The 14,275-nt window shown below is 35.1% G+C and overlaps 2 protein-coding genes across 2 annotated transcripts in view; both read left to right on the forward strand.

Annotated features, from left to right (window-relative positions):
• The window catches only part of LOC102605534 (beta-galactosidase 10), a 10,454-nt gene extending 6,252 nt beyond the window's left edge, over positions 1-4,202 (forward strand). The window contains exons 15-19 of the mRNA XM_006351472.2: positions 1,378-1,485; positions 2,469-2,579; positions 2,691-2,902; positions 3,251-3,587; positions 3,784-4,202. Of these exons, the coding sequence (XP_006351534.1) occupies positions 1,378-1,485; positions 2,469-2,579; positions 2,691-2,902; positions 3,251-3,587; positions 3,784-3,894 (879 nt within the window). The 3' untranslated portion in view covers positions 3,895-4,202. The remainder of the gene's footprint in view (positions 1-1,377; positions 1,486-2,468; positions 2,580-2,690; positions 2,903-3,250; positions 3,588-3,783) is intronic.
• Positions 4,203-5,420: 1,218 nt separating this feature from the next.
• LOC102605875 (phytochrome-associated serine/threonine-protein phosphatase 3-like) lies at positions 5,421-12,858 on the forward strand. Its single transcript, XM_006351473.2, has 10 exons — positions 5,421-5,803; positions 6,957-7,103; positions 7,207-7,274; positions 7,781-7,838; positions 8,480-8,590; positions 8,672-8,722; positions 9,287-9,430; positions 9,503-9,598; positions 9,684-9,755; positions 12,341-12,858. Exons 1-10 carry the CDS (start codon positions 5,723-5,725, stop codon positions 12,422-12,424), a joined length of 912 nt encoding a protein of 303 aa, XP_006351535.1. The 5' UTR covers positions 5,421-5,722; the 3' UTR covers positions 12,425-12,858.
• The last annotated feature ends 1,417 nt before the right edge of the window (positions 12,859-14,275 follow it).

A 14,275-nucleotide genomic window follows, 5' to 3' on the forward strand; every position in this document is an offset into this window, starting at 1 on the left:
AAGGAAATCCCTCAATTTATAGAAAACAGAGGGTAGTGTGAAAAGGTTCTTATTGTGCCTTACCGGAAAGGTCACAAACCTTTGAAAAGTCACAATCTTTCGGAAAGGTCACCACCTTTCATAAAAGTCACAACTTTTCATAAAAGTCGCAACTTTTCATAAAAGGCACAACTCTTCATAATAGTCGCAACTTTTCATCAAACTCACAACTCTTCATAAAAGTCGCAACTCTTCATTTTCCATTCACACCTTTTAAAACCCAACACTTTCTTCATCTAAAGTACTAATCAAATCACAGAGCAGTAGTTACTGCTCTGCTCCAGATTATGTGAGAGTTACAAACTAACCATTTTTCACGAAATTAGGAAATTCATGAATGATATGACGTGCACATATGAAATTTATTGTAGCTAGTACTTTCCATGCAGAATATGCGCCAATCATATGCTAGAGAGTAGAGATGTGGAGGTTAAAGCAAAAACACAAATTACTGAGCTTATTGCTTTATTTTTAGATTTTGTGAGAGTAAGGACCTAACCATTTGTCAAAAAAGAAAATTGGCGGTCACAAAGAATGTTATGTGTATATGAAGTTAGCAATAGTTACTATTATCTAAGAAGAAATAAGCACCAGAGTGAGTAATAAGGGACTTGTTTTTAATTATTTTAAGATAAGGATAGACATATTTAGTTCTTATACTCCCTCTGTCCCTATCCCAGTTTGTCTGGATGAGATTATTAAGGTAAGAGTTGCAGTTTCATTTGTATTCAAATGGAAGTGGGTCCAAAAGTCTAGAGAAAATTGACGTTTGAAGAATTGTACTTTTATTATTATAAGTTGGTCTAGCACTTTTTTATGATATAATACTGAAAAGTATAGAGCTTTCAGTATGAATTTCTCTTTATAAGAAAGTGGACAATTTTGAACAACCCAAGATACAAAATAAGATGGTTACTTTGGATTTGGTGTGTTTGTTATATTCAGAGTTGTGTATTCATCGTGTTTCCATTTGTTATTGTTCCTTATTTGTATCATCTATTAGTTAATTTAGTTCCTATAATTCGTAAAATGAAGATTCAGTATGCAAAGAACAAAATTTCAACATTTTCTTTGGTGGGGGTAATTAAATTGAAATCTCCCAAAGAAAACATAATCTATTTATCTATAATGATAAATGATGTTCAGCAATTCTTGCAAAAAAGAGATATGATAAGTAATGCATTTTGGATCTCTGCAAAGGTTCACACAGTATTAATCTAACTGCAGGTAAAATGTTTGGGATGTTGAAAGAGACTTATACTCTTCAAATTTTGCATAGCTCTTATTTATTCCAAATGCTTTTACTTAGACTGACAGTACTTGGTTTTCTCTTTGAAGACAGCTGGAGCGTTTTATGAATGGATTGGAGCTGGTCCAACTAGTGTCAAAGTTGCAGGGTTCAAGAGTGGGATTGTGGACTTGACCGCGTCTGCTTGGACCTATAAGGTATTGCATTTTCCTTCAGTTAAGTTTGTGCTCCAGCTTGCATCATTGTCAATCTAGGAAGCATGTATTCCTCTTTTTAAAGGTCTGTCACAGAATTGAAATTATTTGGACATCCTCTTCCAATATTTGGGAAAATCCATTTATTAATCATGGCGAGGTACTGACATTGTTAAAGTGGGCGCTTGCGCTATTACCTCTTTTGTCTTTTAAGAGGAAAAGAGATTTAGGCTGAAGATCATGGAATGTATATGGAGGAAAGGACTCATTACTTCTATTTAGTTGTATTTCCTTTTGTGCATTAATAGCATGAGCCTAAAGGCAGCGATACTGCACAAAAGAACCAAATGAAAATGTAAGCAAAGAAATATATCTACAACTATAATACCTCATTCCTCAACAAACACCATCTTCTCAGACCTTAGACTGTTCTATTGGTAATGGAGTCTGATGTGAACGTCAAAGCTTTGATTGTAGGACAATGTAGCCTTATCCCAGATTGGATACATATGTAGATTTTTTTCTTAAGATGCTTAAATCTCACCTGCCAACAATTTAGGATACTGTTCTTGAGTGAGATGAGATCTCACATATACCTAGACAAAAAGACAGAACTCTTTGGTTTAGTAAAAATCTGGAAAAGTTTTCCTTCATTATCTGTAGAGCGGAACACCTACTCAAATGGCTAACATGTTAGTTCTATTGCTACTTTTTGAGCCTTCAGTTAGAGGGGCCTTAGGTTTGTGATTTCTTCTAATTTATATGAGGCCCACGTGTTGTTAGTCTTGTGCAATGTTTCATTACCCTACTCAAATTTTCTCTCCATATTGTGCTTCGTATTTAATAAATCTTGGTGTTGCTCATTCACAGTTCGGTACCCCAAAACCAATCAGTGTTGTTCCAAAAGGTTTCATTCACTACTGTATTTTGTTTGAAATATTGGGAACCTTGATTGCTCACTTTAACAGTTAATATTTTACGTCTAGATTGGATTGCAAGGAGAACATTTGAGGATACAGAAGTCATATAACTTGAACAGTAAAATCTGGGCACCGACTTCGCAGCCACCAAAGCAACAGCCTCTCACATGGTATAAGGTAAGAAGGAAATAATGCTCGGAACATTGAGCCTGTTTATAGTTGCTTCTGAAGTTGTTTTACCCCTTCCAACTTTCTCATCACCGCTGGTTCTTTTCTGCGATTTTCCAGGCAGTAGTAGATGCGCCTCCTGGTAATGAACCTGTTGCACTTGATATGATTCATATGGGAAAAGGAATGGCTTGGTTGAATGGACAAGAAATTGGAAGATATTGGCCGAGGAGAACTTCTAAATATGAGAAGTGTGTTACTCAATGTGACTACAGAGGCAAATTTAACCCTGATAAATGTGTCACTGGCTGTGGACAACCTACACAGAGATGGTAAGACCAAATGTTTGCCTGAACATTATCAGTACTTCAGTAGTATGAGTGTATACTTTTTTCAGACTTCGTCCATAGACCATAATATATTTTTTGCATGAATTCCTAAGAAAAAAAACTCCTATTTATTTTTTAAGTAGCATTTCTTTGTTGTATGCCTAAGAATTTGAAAACTCCTATCTACTTTTTAAAGGAGCATTTCTTTGTTTCCAGTTATCCATAGAAGACCAGTAATGTTCGAAGTAGTATCATCAGTTTGCAACCTTAACGCTAACTTTTGTTGTTTTCTCTTTTTTATATACATCCATATTTTAAAGTAGAAATTCTCTTATTTTGCTTGTTAATTAGGTATCATGTGCCACGATCTTGGTTCAAGCCATCAGGAAATGTCTTAATTATCTTTGAGGAAACAGGTGGAGATCCCTCTCAAATTAGATTCTCAATGCGAAAGGTTTCTGGAGCTTGTGGTCATCTTTCAGAGGACCATCCATCCTTTGATGTTGAAAATCTGCAAGGAAGTGAAATTGAGAAGGATAAAAACAGGCCAACTCTAAGGTTGAAATGCCCCACAAATACTAATATTTCCTCTGTCAAATTTGCCAGCTTTGGAAATCCTAATGGTACATGTGGCTCCTACATGCTAGGAGACTGCCATGATCCAAATTCTGCATCATTGGTCGAAAAGGTAACATAATATTTGACAAACCCCTCTGCGTGAATCATGAATTTTCTCGGTTGAACAAAGGCCTTGAGCAATAAACTGTACCAGAAAGCAACATACTAGCTTATGTTGACTGAGTGATTTCTAAGCTCAACTAGCATGTGACCAACTACTTCTTCTCTTCTGTAATAACCTGAGGTTGCTATTTATTGTTTCGCAGGTTTGCCTGAACCAAAATGAGTGTGCATTAGAAATGTCCAGTTCAAACTTTAACATGCAATTGTGTCCAAGTACAGTAAAGAAACTTGCTGTTGAAGTGAATTGCAGCTGAGCGCCATTGCCCAAAATGAACAACAGATTCTAATTCATATATTTTGCTACCTCGGAGATGCTCATTCTTCAACCTTTATTACATAGCAGAAAAATCTGCTATTCCTTCTTTCGTCTATGATTTGAAATTTAAGATATGATTACTGATGTCTTATTAAGCATCACCAGATAACCTTGGGTATTCATGTTTGAAAGACAAAGTATTCATATTTATTCAGTCGAGATGCAAGATATATTTGGGCATTGTGAGATTCAAAATTAAACAAAAACCACTTTTTTATGAGAAGAAATTATGTGTTCTTTACGGAATTGTTGTTCCCAGAATATATTAGTGCATGTATTTTCCTTCTAAGAATTAAGTACCTTTTAGCTGGTATTATTATGATGCCTCCCGAATTCTTTCATATAGGCATGTGACTAATATGTTTAGACTTTTCATTGTAGATGTTTTTTTTATTTTATTTTATTATATTATTATAAGCAACATTTGTGGCCACAACTTAATTTTATATCTAACAATATGTTCTCACTATTTCACTTCTTTTTCAACAACTGCTAATGTTAAAAATTTGAAATTAATGGTAGATATTATACAAGTCTGCTTCTTTGATGCCCAATTATATAAAAGCTATTCAAATGTGTTACTTTTTCTTTTAAATAATAATTACTCTAATATTATTAATAACATAATTGCTTTTTTTTTATTCGAGTATATTTCATGATGTACGTATAGATCGATCAATAGCTTAAAAATTGTAACTATACTCCAAAATTGATGGTAACAGGTGAGCTTTTCGGCATGTACCATATATACAACAACATCAACATATTTAATGAAATTTCATTAAGTGAGATTTTAGAAGGGTATAGTGTACTCAGATCTTACCATTATCTCGAGAAGATAGAGATGTTGTTTTTGAAAGATGCCGGCTCAAGTGCATCAAATTCAAGTAAAAGAAAAAGAAAACGATGAAAATAGCATAGACGTTAATAAGAAAAACAGTGTAAAGCCTACAAGAAGGAAACAATAACAACAAAAAAATAGTGGGATAGTTAAAACAACATGTGCCATATATACATATAGTTCTCCCCTCCACACACCCACCCATCGTTAACACGATTTCTATTAAATAATTTATTACTAGACATCAATTTAAATATTTTATGTGGTACTTCCTACAATTGTGCAATATCAATCCGATCAACCTATTAGTAGAATTTTCTTCATACAAGTATCGTTCTCCTCACACTCATAGTACTGTTTTATTTTTCTAGTTAATTGTTTTAAGGCTCAATACATGATCAACATTTTAAATAATTAAATTAAGTTTCCTTTCAATTAAAAATCTCAGCTACTAATAGAATATCAATTAAATATATTTGAATCATATGTGATTACCTTAATTATTTAATAAAAAATAAAATAAAAAAATACACAATTTTCTCTAAAGTTTGAATCATATATTTAATTAAAATATATTGACTAGCTTAAAAGATTGATTAGGCAAAAGTCTCGTAACTAAAGTGGTGCAGTTTCCAAATTGGGGTACGACTGAAAGGGCAAAAGAGTCCTATCATTTTTCGGCGTTCGTAAAATCTCCAGTTTGCCAGGGTTTCAAAATCCAGTGAATCTGAAGGCAGATTCACTTTACTCTTCATTTGTGTTCTTATAACAGAGCGGGAAGACAGAGAGAGAGCGAGATAGATTCAATTCGCTGTTAACACTTTTGTTCAATCAGTCGACGCTGCATTTTGGGCAAATTATTGCATTCATAAACGAAGAAATTTGTTAATTTGCGACAAAGAAGGAGGCAGGGCATCAAAGGGCGATGGATTTGGATCAGTGGATTACGACGGTGAAAGAGGGGCAGCATTTGGCGGAGGACGAGCTTCAGCTCCTTTGTGAATATGTAATGTTTTTTTTCTACTTCGAAAACTTGTCGTTGGATTGGCTAGGGTTTGTTTGGCCAATAAGAATATTGAGTTAGTTGAATTCTTGTGATTTACTAAACCTGTTAATAGAAAAACCCTAAATTTTTTGTCGGGTTCTGTGTTGCGGATATTATTGATTTTGGGCTTTTTGCGTGGGAGAAGAGGAGTTTGATGGAAACCGTTAAGGGAGATCATAGAGGCATATGATTGTTTGCGAATTGATACTGTGGTTGCAGACTGGGTTTGTTACTTTTGCTTTTTGCTCATATCCAAGTTCCCTCAAGTGGGCTTCATGAATAGTTACGTTCACATTTTAAGGAATCCTGAAATGTTGCATGTGTGGTATTTAGGAAAAATATGTTATTAGCGTCAACTGATAAAACGATGCTTTGTTGGAGAACACAGTTGTTTAGGTTTCCTTGTTAAAACTTTTAGAGTGGCTGAGCTAGTTGAGTATTTCTCTTTTTCTTGTATATTGATAAATGCGAGTAGTCAATGATATGGCTAAAGTTTGTGGCTGCATGATGATGATAGAGGTTAGCAGTCGGTCCTAAGCCTCTGTGTGTGTCTGAGTGGGGTGGGGTGGGGTGGGGTGGGGGGAGGTCAGAGTAGATTTAGCTTTGTGTAGCCTGGGATATCTTCTTTATTGTTTCTATCTGGGTCATCAAAAACAAAATCTGATAAAGTCTTTGGAATTGTAATGTCTAGCCTTTTTTTGGCATATGTGGTGGGACTATTCTGTGTTGCTAGAATGTAAATTTTTTTTAAAGGATATATTCTTATGTATAGTTCATTGCAGAAAGAGGATTTCTGAATTTTCTGCTTATATGGGCATTGTTCACAGGAAAATGTTCTGATTGCATTTGTGATTAATAACTCTAGGTATATTAGCTTGGTATCTTCGACCTGCCTAGTGCCTACTAATTGTAACTTGTTGTAATGATAGTTCTTAGCATTGATAAGTTGTACTGTACCATGGCAAATGGTTTTTCCAAAAAGGGTACCTAAGCAGATGTGGTCCATCTTTTTAACAGTTGTGAGAATCATGTTCAGGTTGAGCATCTGATGTCATTTTCCTTGAGAAACCTCTGACCCCTTTATTCACGTCTAAAACATGTTATTCTTATCCAGGTTAAGGAAATCCTGATAGAGGAGTCAAATGTGCAGCCCGTCAATAGTCCAGTTACTGTTTGTGGAGACATCCATGGCCAGTTTCATGATCTAATGAAACTTTTCCAGACTGGAGGTCATGTACCTGATACAAATTACATTTTCATGGTAAAATTACACTAGATATGAATTGTTATGGATTACTTTTTCACGAATTCAGTAACTGCTCTGTTTAAGTCATCAGGCTTTAAATTTTTTTGTTTTTTGCCAGGGAGATTTTGTTGACCGTGGATACAATAGTCTAGAAGTTTTTACAATTTTGTTACTCCTTAAAGCAAGGTATGTAATGGAACATTTGAATGCAATTTTATGTTACTTGTCTGTAGTTGGTTCATGTTTCTTACTGCACTAATGAATAGGTTTTTGCTGACTGGTATTTCTTAGAAAAGCTAAATAAGAAAAGGCATGACTCTGTTACTGTCAGTTTGAAGCTGTCTTGAAAATAATGCTTCCGACCCAGGAACCTTGTAGAATTCAATGTTTCTTTCACTAATGACTAATTAAAAGAAGGACCGAATACCATTTGTCAGGTCCAAGAGAACTCTGATAGAAACTAGTTTGTTATTTCATGTTTTTACCCAAATATTCTGATAGTTCCCCTTCTTTACCTTTCCGCTCTGTATAAAGTTGTTGCCTCATGTTCGAGATTAATTCACATTCACATTATCCGTGCTGCGTTAGTTAATCAAATGCCCGCGTTGCTTACTCTCTGGAAGTTTCTTTGTTAAATGGTGAAATAACATTCACTCCTGACTATATCTTTCCCGCCTTTTATTTTCTATCAGATACCCAGCCAACATTACTCTTTTACGTGGAAATCACGAGAGCAGACAACTAACACAGGTAATGGATACTATACCTTAAATTTATGATGCCTACATGTGAAGTTTAGGTAATAAATGCCTAGGTCTCATAGATGTAGTCGAGATTCTTTACCTCATACTTGCCTCCCCCTCTCTCAATTTTTTTCTTGAAGAGGCAATTGTTTTTGCTGTCATTGCAGTGCCTTAATTAACCATTTGATAGGTCCTAGGCTAAATCATGCTTCATGAGGGTTTTTTCTCTCATATAAATGGTGTCTGGAGAATGTGTTTCTTTTATTTTTTTTATTTGTGATTTTCTAATGATTACTTGTCTCCATATTATTAGCTGGTTGGTTGCTATTTTGAATCCTATCTTACAAGTTATAGTAAGGTTCTTGAGGATGGTTAGTTGCAAAGAGAAACACTGTTTCTTTCTGTGCTTTTAAAAAAAATAAAAATTCTCAACTCAGACTTCTGGCTATCTTTGTGATAAGAGGACATACAAGTGGTTTATCAAGTTTGCACTGCTTAATGCTGCTGCCTATGGTTTGTTTACCTGGACCACTTCAAATTCGTGGAATCTTTTTTCCTCATAGTGAAGATACACACATGCTATAAGAAGGAAACATTATCTAGATGTGCTATGTTCTGATCAGCTTTACATTTTACGTGTTATAATAGGTCTATGGATTCTATGATGAGTGTCAAAGGAAGTATGGAAATGCAAATGCATGGCGGTACTGCACTGATGTTTTTGACTATCTTACTCTCTCGGCAATCATAGACGGAACAGTATGTTCTAGCACTCAGGATAAACATTACCACTTGCCATGTTTTCTAATCCTATTAATAAACACCTTTCTTCCCATACAGGTATTATGTGTCCACGGTGGACTTTCTCCTGATGTTAGAACTATTGATCAGGTATGTTGACTTGGACTTTGATGTTTTTGTGGTTCTGCTTCTTTTTTCGTAACTAGTTTCTAATTATCCAAGTGTCATGGATTCTATATGTCTTCACTGTACTAGAAAGAAATCAATCCTTTCTTACTCCAAATGGGCTCCAATATTGTATGTATGTATATACATGAAGAAGAAGTGAAAATTTGCAAGTTGTTTATGTTATGTGTAATTGAATAAAATTATATAAAGAAAGGGCGAAATGGTTTCCCTTTCAATTGATTTAGTCAATGACTGACCAGAATATTACTTTAATTAATAAATTACATGAACTTAGATCAATCAAAAAATGATATTGATTTAATATCTCACAACATGTTGTGTATCTGGAGATCATATAAGGTCCTTCTTCTCTTCTACGTGGTACTTGAGGATTCTCTGGAATTGATTGTGCCAATGTCAATGCTTTTAATAAAATTTGTTGCTAAGTTGATCTTTTTCTCCATTTAGCATAATCTTTTTTCTGTTCAAAATGTGGGCACATGCAAATAGCTAATGTTTCTTCTTTCTTTGTAATTGATATGGCAGATCAGAGTCATTGACCGTAATTGTGAAATTCCCCATGAAGGGCCTTTCTGCGACCTTATGTGGAGTGACCCCGAAGATATTGAAACATGGGCAGTAAGTCCTCGAGGAGCAGGTTGGCTTTTTGGATCCAGGGTTACCTCTGAGGTATGTAAGCTTAAAATGTTAATTATAGTTGTGATTATTGTTTCAAATAAAGATTTTGTGCATGATTTGCAGTTCAATCACATTAATAAACTAGATCTAGTTTGCCGGGCTCACCAGCTTGTCCAGGAAGGTTTGAAGTACATGTTTCAAGATAAAGGACTGGTGACAGTAAGTAATCTATTCTTTATTGCGTCGGTCATCTGATGTGTAGCATATAATGAATCATGTCACTGTTGCCTTCTGTATAATGCAGGTGTGGTCTGCTCCCAACTATTGTTACCGATGTGGAAATGTTGCTTCAATATTGAGCTTCAATGAGAATATGGTAGTATTGCTATAATTTTCACGCATTATTGACCTTCTACTAGTTAGCCCATTGGAATTTCAGGATTACTTAGTGGTGCCCTTTTTGTTGCTTGATGCTCTGCTTATCATTGTGCGTTGACAGTTGTATCCTTCTAATTTTATTTGTCTCATATGATTTGACCTATTCAAGTTGATGTTTGTTGTTATATATGCATACAGTAAGTCTGCAATTATATTGTGAGCATAGGAGGATTTTTGTTTCTTGGACATAATGCCTCATCCTGATATTAGGAGAAACTTACTACTCCCTACTGTTTTCAGAAGCAAAAAAGCTCTAAGGTATGTTGGGGCTCTAAGCACAAATAAAGTGCAGGCTTTAATGAAAAAAGACTCAAGGGGAGAAAAACATACAAATATATATGTTTAGTCCAAGACTAATAATTTATAAGCATGAATGACAAATATATGGACAAAGAAATTGAAAAATAATAACAATAATTAGAAATATCAATTGTTAAGTGTTGCGTCTTCATTAGAGGTTCATTGTCAAGAAAAAGTATGCCTTAGAACCTTGATGATGACACTGAAACACACATTAAGTGAGGCAAAGCGCTAAACATGTTTTGATATTTGCTTCAGGACTTTAGTGTGCCTTTGACAACACTGCTGTCTCATTTTTAGTTTGATTTGGCAGTGTGAAAATGTAAACAAGACTTTTAACTCCTGTGGTTTTAAACTAAAGGTGTGCATGACTTACCATAAATATCCTCTGAATCTTGTAGTCTTAAATTGCGCATAACATACCAAAGATATTTGTTGAATCTTGTGGCCTTAAACATGTCATCAATTCGGAGTGTAAGGGTGGAATTAAAAATGTACTAAATATAGAAAGACATTTTTGTTGAAACTGTCTAAAAAGAAATATAGGTCACAAATTGAAAAGGGAGTAATTAGAATGTCCCAAAGGCAAGCCAAGCCCATGAGTTGATCCTCTTTCCACTTTTTGGATTTTAGTACTTTAGAGTTCGACATTGCATATGAAATGCTGGAGAAGGTGATGTGACACAGTAATCGTTAACTGATTCATCAGAAAAAAATGATGATGGTTAGTTGTTTTCACTGGAGTTCCTGGTGAAAATGTTCTTCACTTCTGCTCTGATTGACCGTCGGATTTAAAAATGCTTCACCTTTTCTGCTCATCTCTCTTTTACTTGCATTGGTGGTCCATTCCTTTCCTAATTCACACTTCTACCTTTTTCTTTTGTCAATTTCTTAGTGAGTAATGCCATCGTAATCTTTGTACTAAAGGATTCAATCTTATGATACATATATAAATCTTGCCTCTCACTGTATGAACTTATTTTTTTTCATTTTCCATGTTCAAAGGTAGAGCAGTGACAATGTCAACATCTTTAGCTCGAAGAGCTAGGATTTCTTCCTCTTCATCTACTGCTATGAATATGTTCACTCCCATTAACTCTTTTGAAATAAGATCACTAGGCATAGTGGAGACAAAAAGCACTAGGTGATTCTTCCCATTTGTCCTAGCCTTGGTGGATAGAGTTACCTGGTACCTGTTGCTGGTGGCAGGTATCTTGTGGAATTAGTCGAGGTGCGCAAAAGTTGGCCCGGACACCATGGTCATTTTAAAAAAAAGATCACTAGGCATAAGCTTGTATTTGGTTTCATAGAAGGAAAGATCAGTGCTATCTTGATTACCCCTTAGAAGTAAGGTCTTTTACGAAGTTTTGCATTAGTTTTCTGTCTCCGCATCTCATTTATTTGTTGGGAAAGCTTAATAGAATGACTAAGCTAAGACCTTAACATGAATAGGCATGTATAATCTCTTGGGGACTAACTACATTTGTGGATCTAAGCTCCTTCAAGTTTGTGCAATAGAGTTCTTTATTGAGAAAATTGGGCTAATCTTGTCACCTCTATGTGTGAAGTCAGCAGGAGAAAAACCAAAAGATTGACTTTTGCACTCAAGAAAGACCACATAATAGGAAAACCAAAAGATCAACTTTTTGTACTCAAGAAAGACCACATAATATATTGGCGGGTTAGATAGCAAGAGCATCTAAATTAGTAATGGACAGGGTGGCTAAAATTGGTAGATCTCTTTTACCTGGGAGTCTATCTGAATACCTTGAAATGTTCTCATCCTTTTGTGATAACAGAATGAAGAGTAGAGCGAAAAAATAAGAAATAGAAGAGCAGATAAGATCAAGCAACTATGTTCTTCAAGTGTAGATGAGATGAAAATCATAGGACTTGAACCCATATACAAGAGTTTATGCCCACTTTTGATTCCTGAAGCATGTTTGTTGCACTAGGTATGGAAATGAAATTTCTAAGATGAAAGAACTGGAACTGCTTGTGGTATTGGAACAGCAAGCTAGGGTGATAGGAAAAATGGATAAGAAATGAAGCATATTAGGCAATTGTGGTGTCGACTTGTCCTATGGTCGAAGTCTCGTACATTTTTGAATGTACTGTTACTGCTCTCTTTATCATATCCCCCTTTATTTGGTTATAATCTCGGCATTTTAGCTCTTTATTTCCTTGCCACTTTCTTTTCTGATTATTGTGTGGTTTTATCAGGAGAGAGAGGTAAAGTTCTTCTCTGAAACTGAGGAAAACAACCAGATGAGAGGGCCCAGGACAGGAGTGCCTTATTTCTTATGAGGAGAATGCTCGCCTTTTCTTCTGATATTATTTCTGCATTTCATCCTGCCACCCACCCCCTTATTAATGGGAAAATTTAAGGGAGACTGTCTGTCCGGAGGGGACTGAATACGTCATTCAACAAGATGGTGGTATATGCCTTAGCTTGTCTGGGTGACCCCACTGGCTCCGAATAGTTTGTGCTATGTATTTACAATGGCCTCGAATGCTGCTCCCCATCTGTTCCGTAATTATTTTTGAATGTGTCATATTGGTGATATTGTACCTTGACCAGATTACAGTCTTTAGATTACTCGCTTGCATTTTTGCTAGATGTACATTTTATTTTCGCTTTGAACTTGAAAATTATTGTTCATTTTACAACTCGAAATCGGATAAAAGCTTGGAATATTATGGGGCTAATCAGCAGTGTGATGTTTCGTATCACTTAGAAATATGGGAAGTTGCAGCTACTAAGTATGTTTCTCTTGAATCTAGTGGTTACAGATATTTACTTCTGAAAAGTAACTTTATCCTTTACGTAAATGTGTCATATTATTGGTGATATTGAAGGATGCTTGTTATGTTCTTTGACAACGTAATTAACTGTATTTTTCATTTTGAGATTCAGAAATGGTTAATTGATGTTTAAGAGCCGACAAACTGCCCTATGTTTCTATCATTTTTCTTGTTTTAGATAATCACAAGTCTCTTGGTGGTAATTTTATTTAGGGAAAAGGGCCTGATTTACCCCTGAATTTTATGATTTGGAGCTGATATATTCTCCGTTTAAAAAGTGGCTCATATATGCCATTGTTGTTATAGAAATGGCTCATATATGCCCTTTTACTTAACAGACCAATATTTAATAAAATTAAAAATTCATTTTTTTTGTATTTAATTTGAGAAAATGCCACGTGGCTTTTAAAATACCCATTCAAAAACTTTTAACCCATGCCCACCCGACCCAATTAGAAACAACCCCCCCCACCCATTTAAATAAATCAAACCCATTTCATTCCATTTCTTGATGAAAATCTCAAGAAGACCAGCAAGCTTGGCAGTATCATGAGCTCCATTGACGAGGGAAGTTTCAGCTTTTTCATCAAAATTTTATAGTGTAAGATGTTGGCCTTGCTAGAGTTTTGGCAATACTTGTAGAAGGCATCATCACTGTTGGCAGCTCTAATATTCTGCAAAGCATTTTTTATTCTAATAAAATTTACTAAAGGTGAATCTACGGCACATGACACACACGAATAGGAAAGACAGAGGAAGATTGACGAGTTCACACACACAAAACAATGCATTTCAGTTCAATTTGAACGGTTAAAATAATTTATCGCCATTGAAGATCAGTTTTAGTAGAAGCTTGCTTGTTCACCAATTTCTCTGGGACGATTAAAAAAATTGAACAATTTATAAAATAAAAAAAGAGGTACCGATTTCTTCAGAAAATTTAGAAAGCTAATAGATCAAAATACTATTGTAAACTTTAAATGGGTGGGGGTTTTGTTTCCAATTGGGGAGACAATGAAATTAAATGGGTTTGATTTATTTAAATGGGCGGGGGTTTTGTTTCCAATTGGGTCGGGTGGGCATGGTGAAAAGTTATTGAGTGGGGTATTTTAAAAGCCACATGGCATTTTCTCAAATTAAAGACAAAAAAATAAAATTTTAATTTATTAAATATTGGTCTGTTAAGTAAAAGGGCATATATGAGCCATTTCATTTCTATAACAACAAGGGCATATATGAGCCACTTTTTAAACGGAGGGTATATCATCTCCAAATCATAAAGTTCAGGGGTAAATCAGACCCTTTTTCCTTTTATTTATTTCAAACCAAACTAAGTCAAAGAATATGTGAGGT

This window comes from Solanum tuberosum, unplaced genomic scaffold, assembly GCF_000226075.1.
Source record: "Solanum tuberosum cultivar DM 1-3 516 R44 unplaced genomic scaffold, SolTub_3.0 scf00127, whole genome shotgun sequence".
NCBI classification, from domain to species: domain Eukaryota; kingdom Viridiplantae; phylum Streptophyta; class Magnoliopsida; order Solanales; family Solanaceae; genus Solanum; species Solanum tuberosum.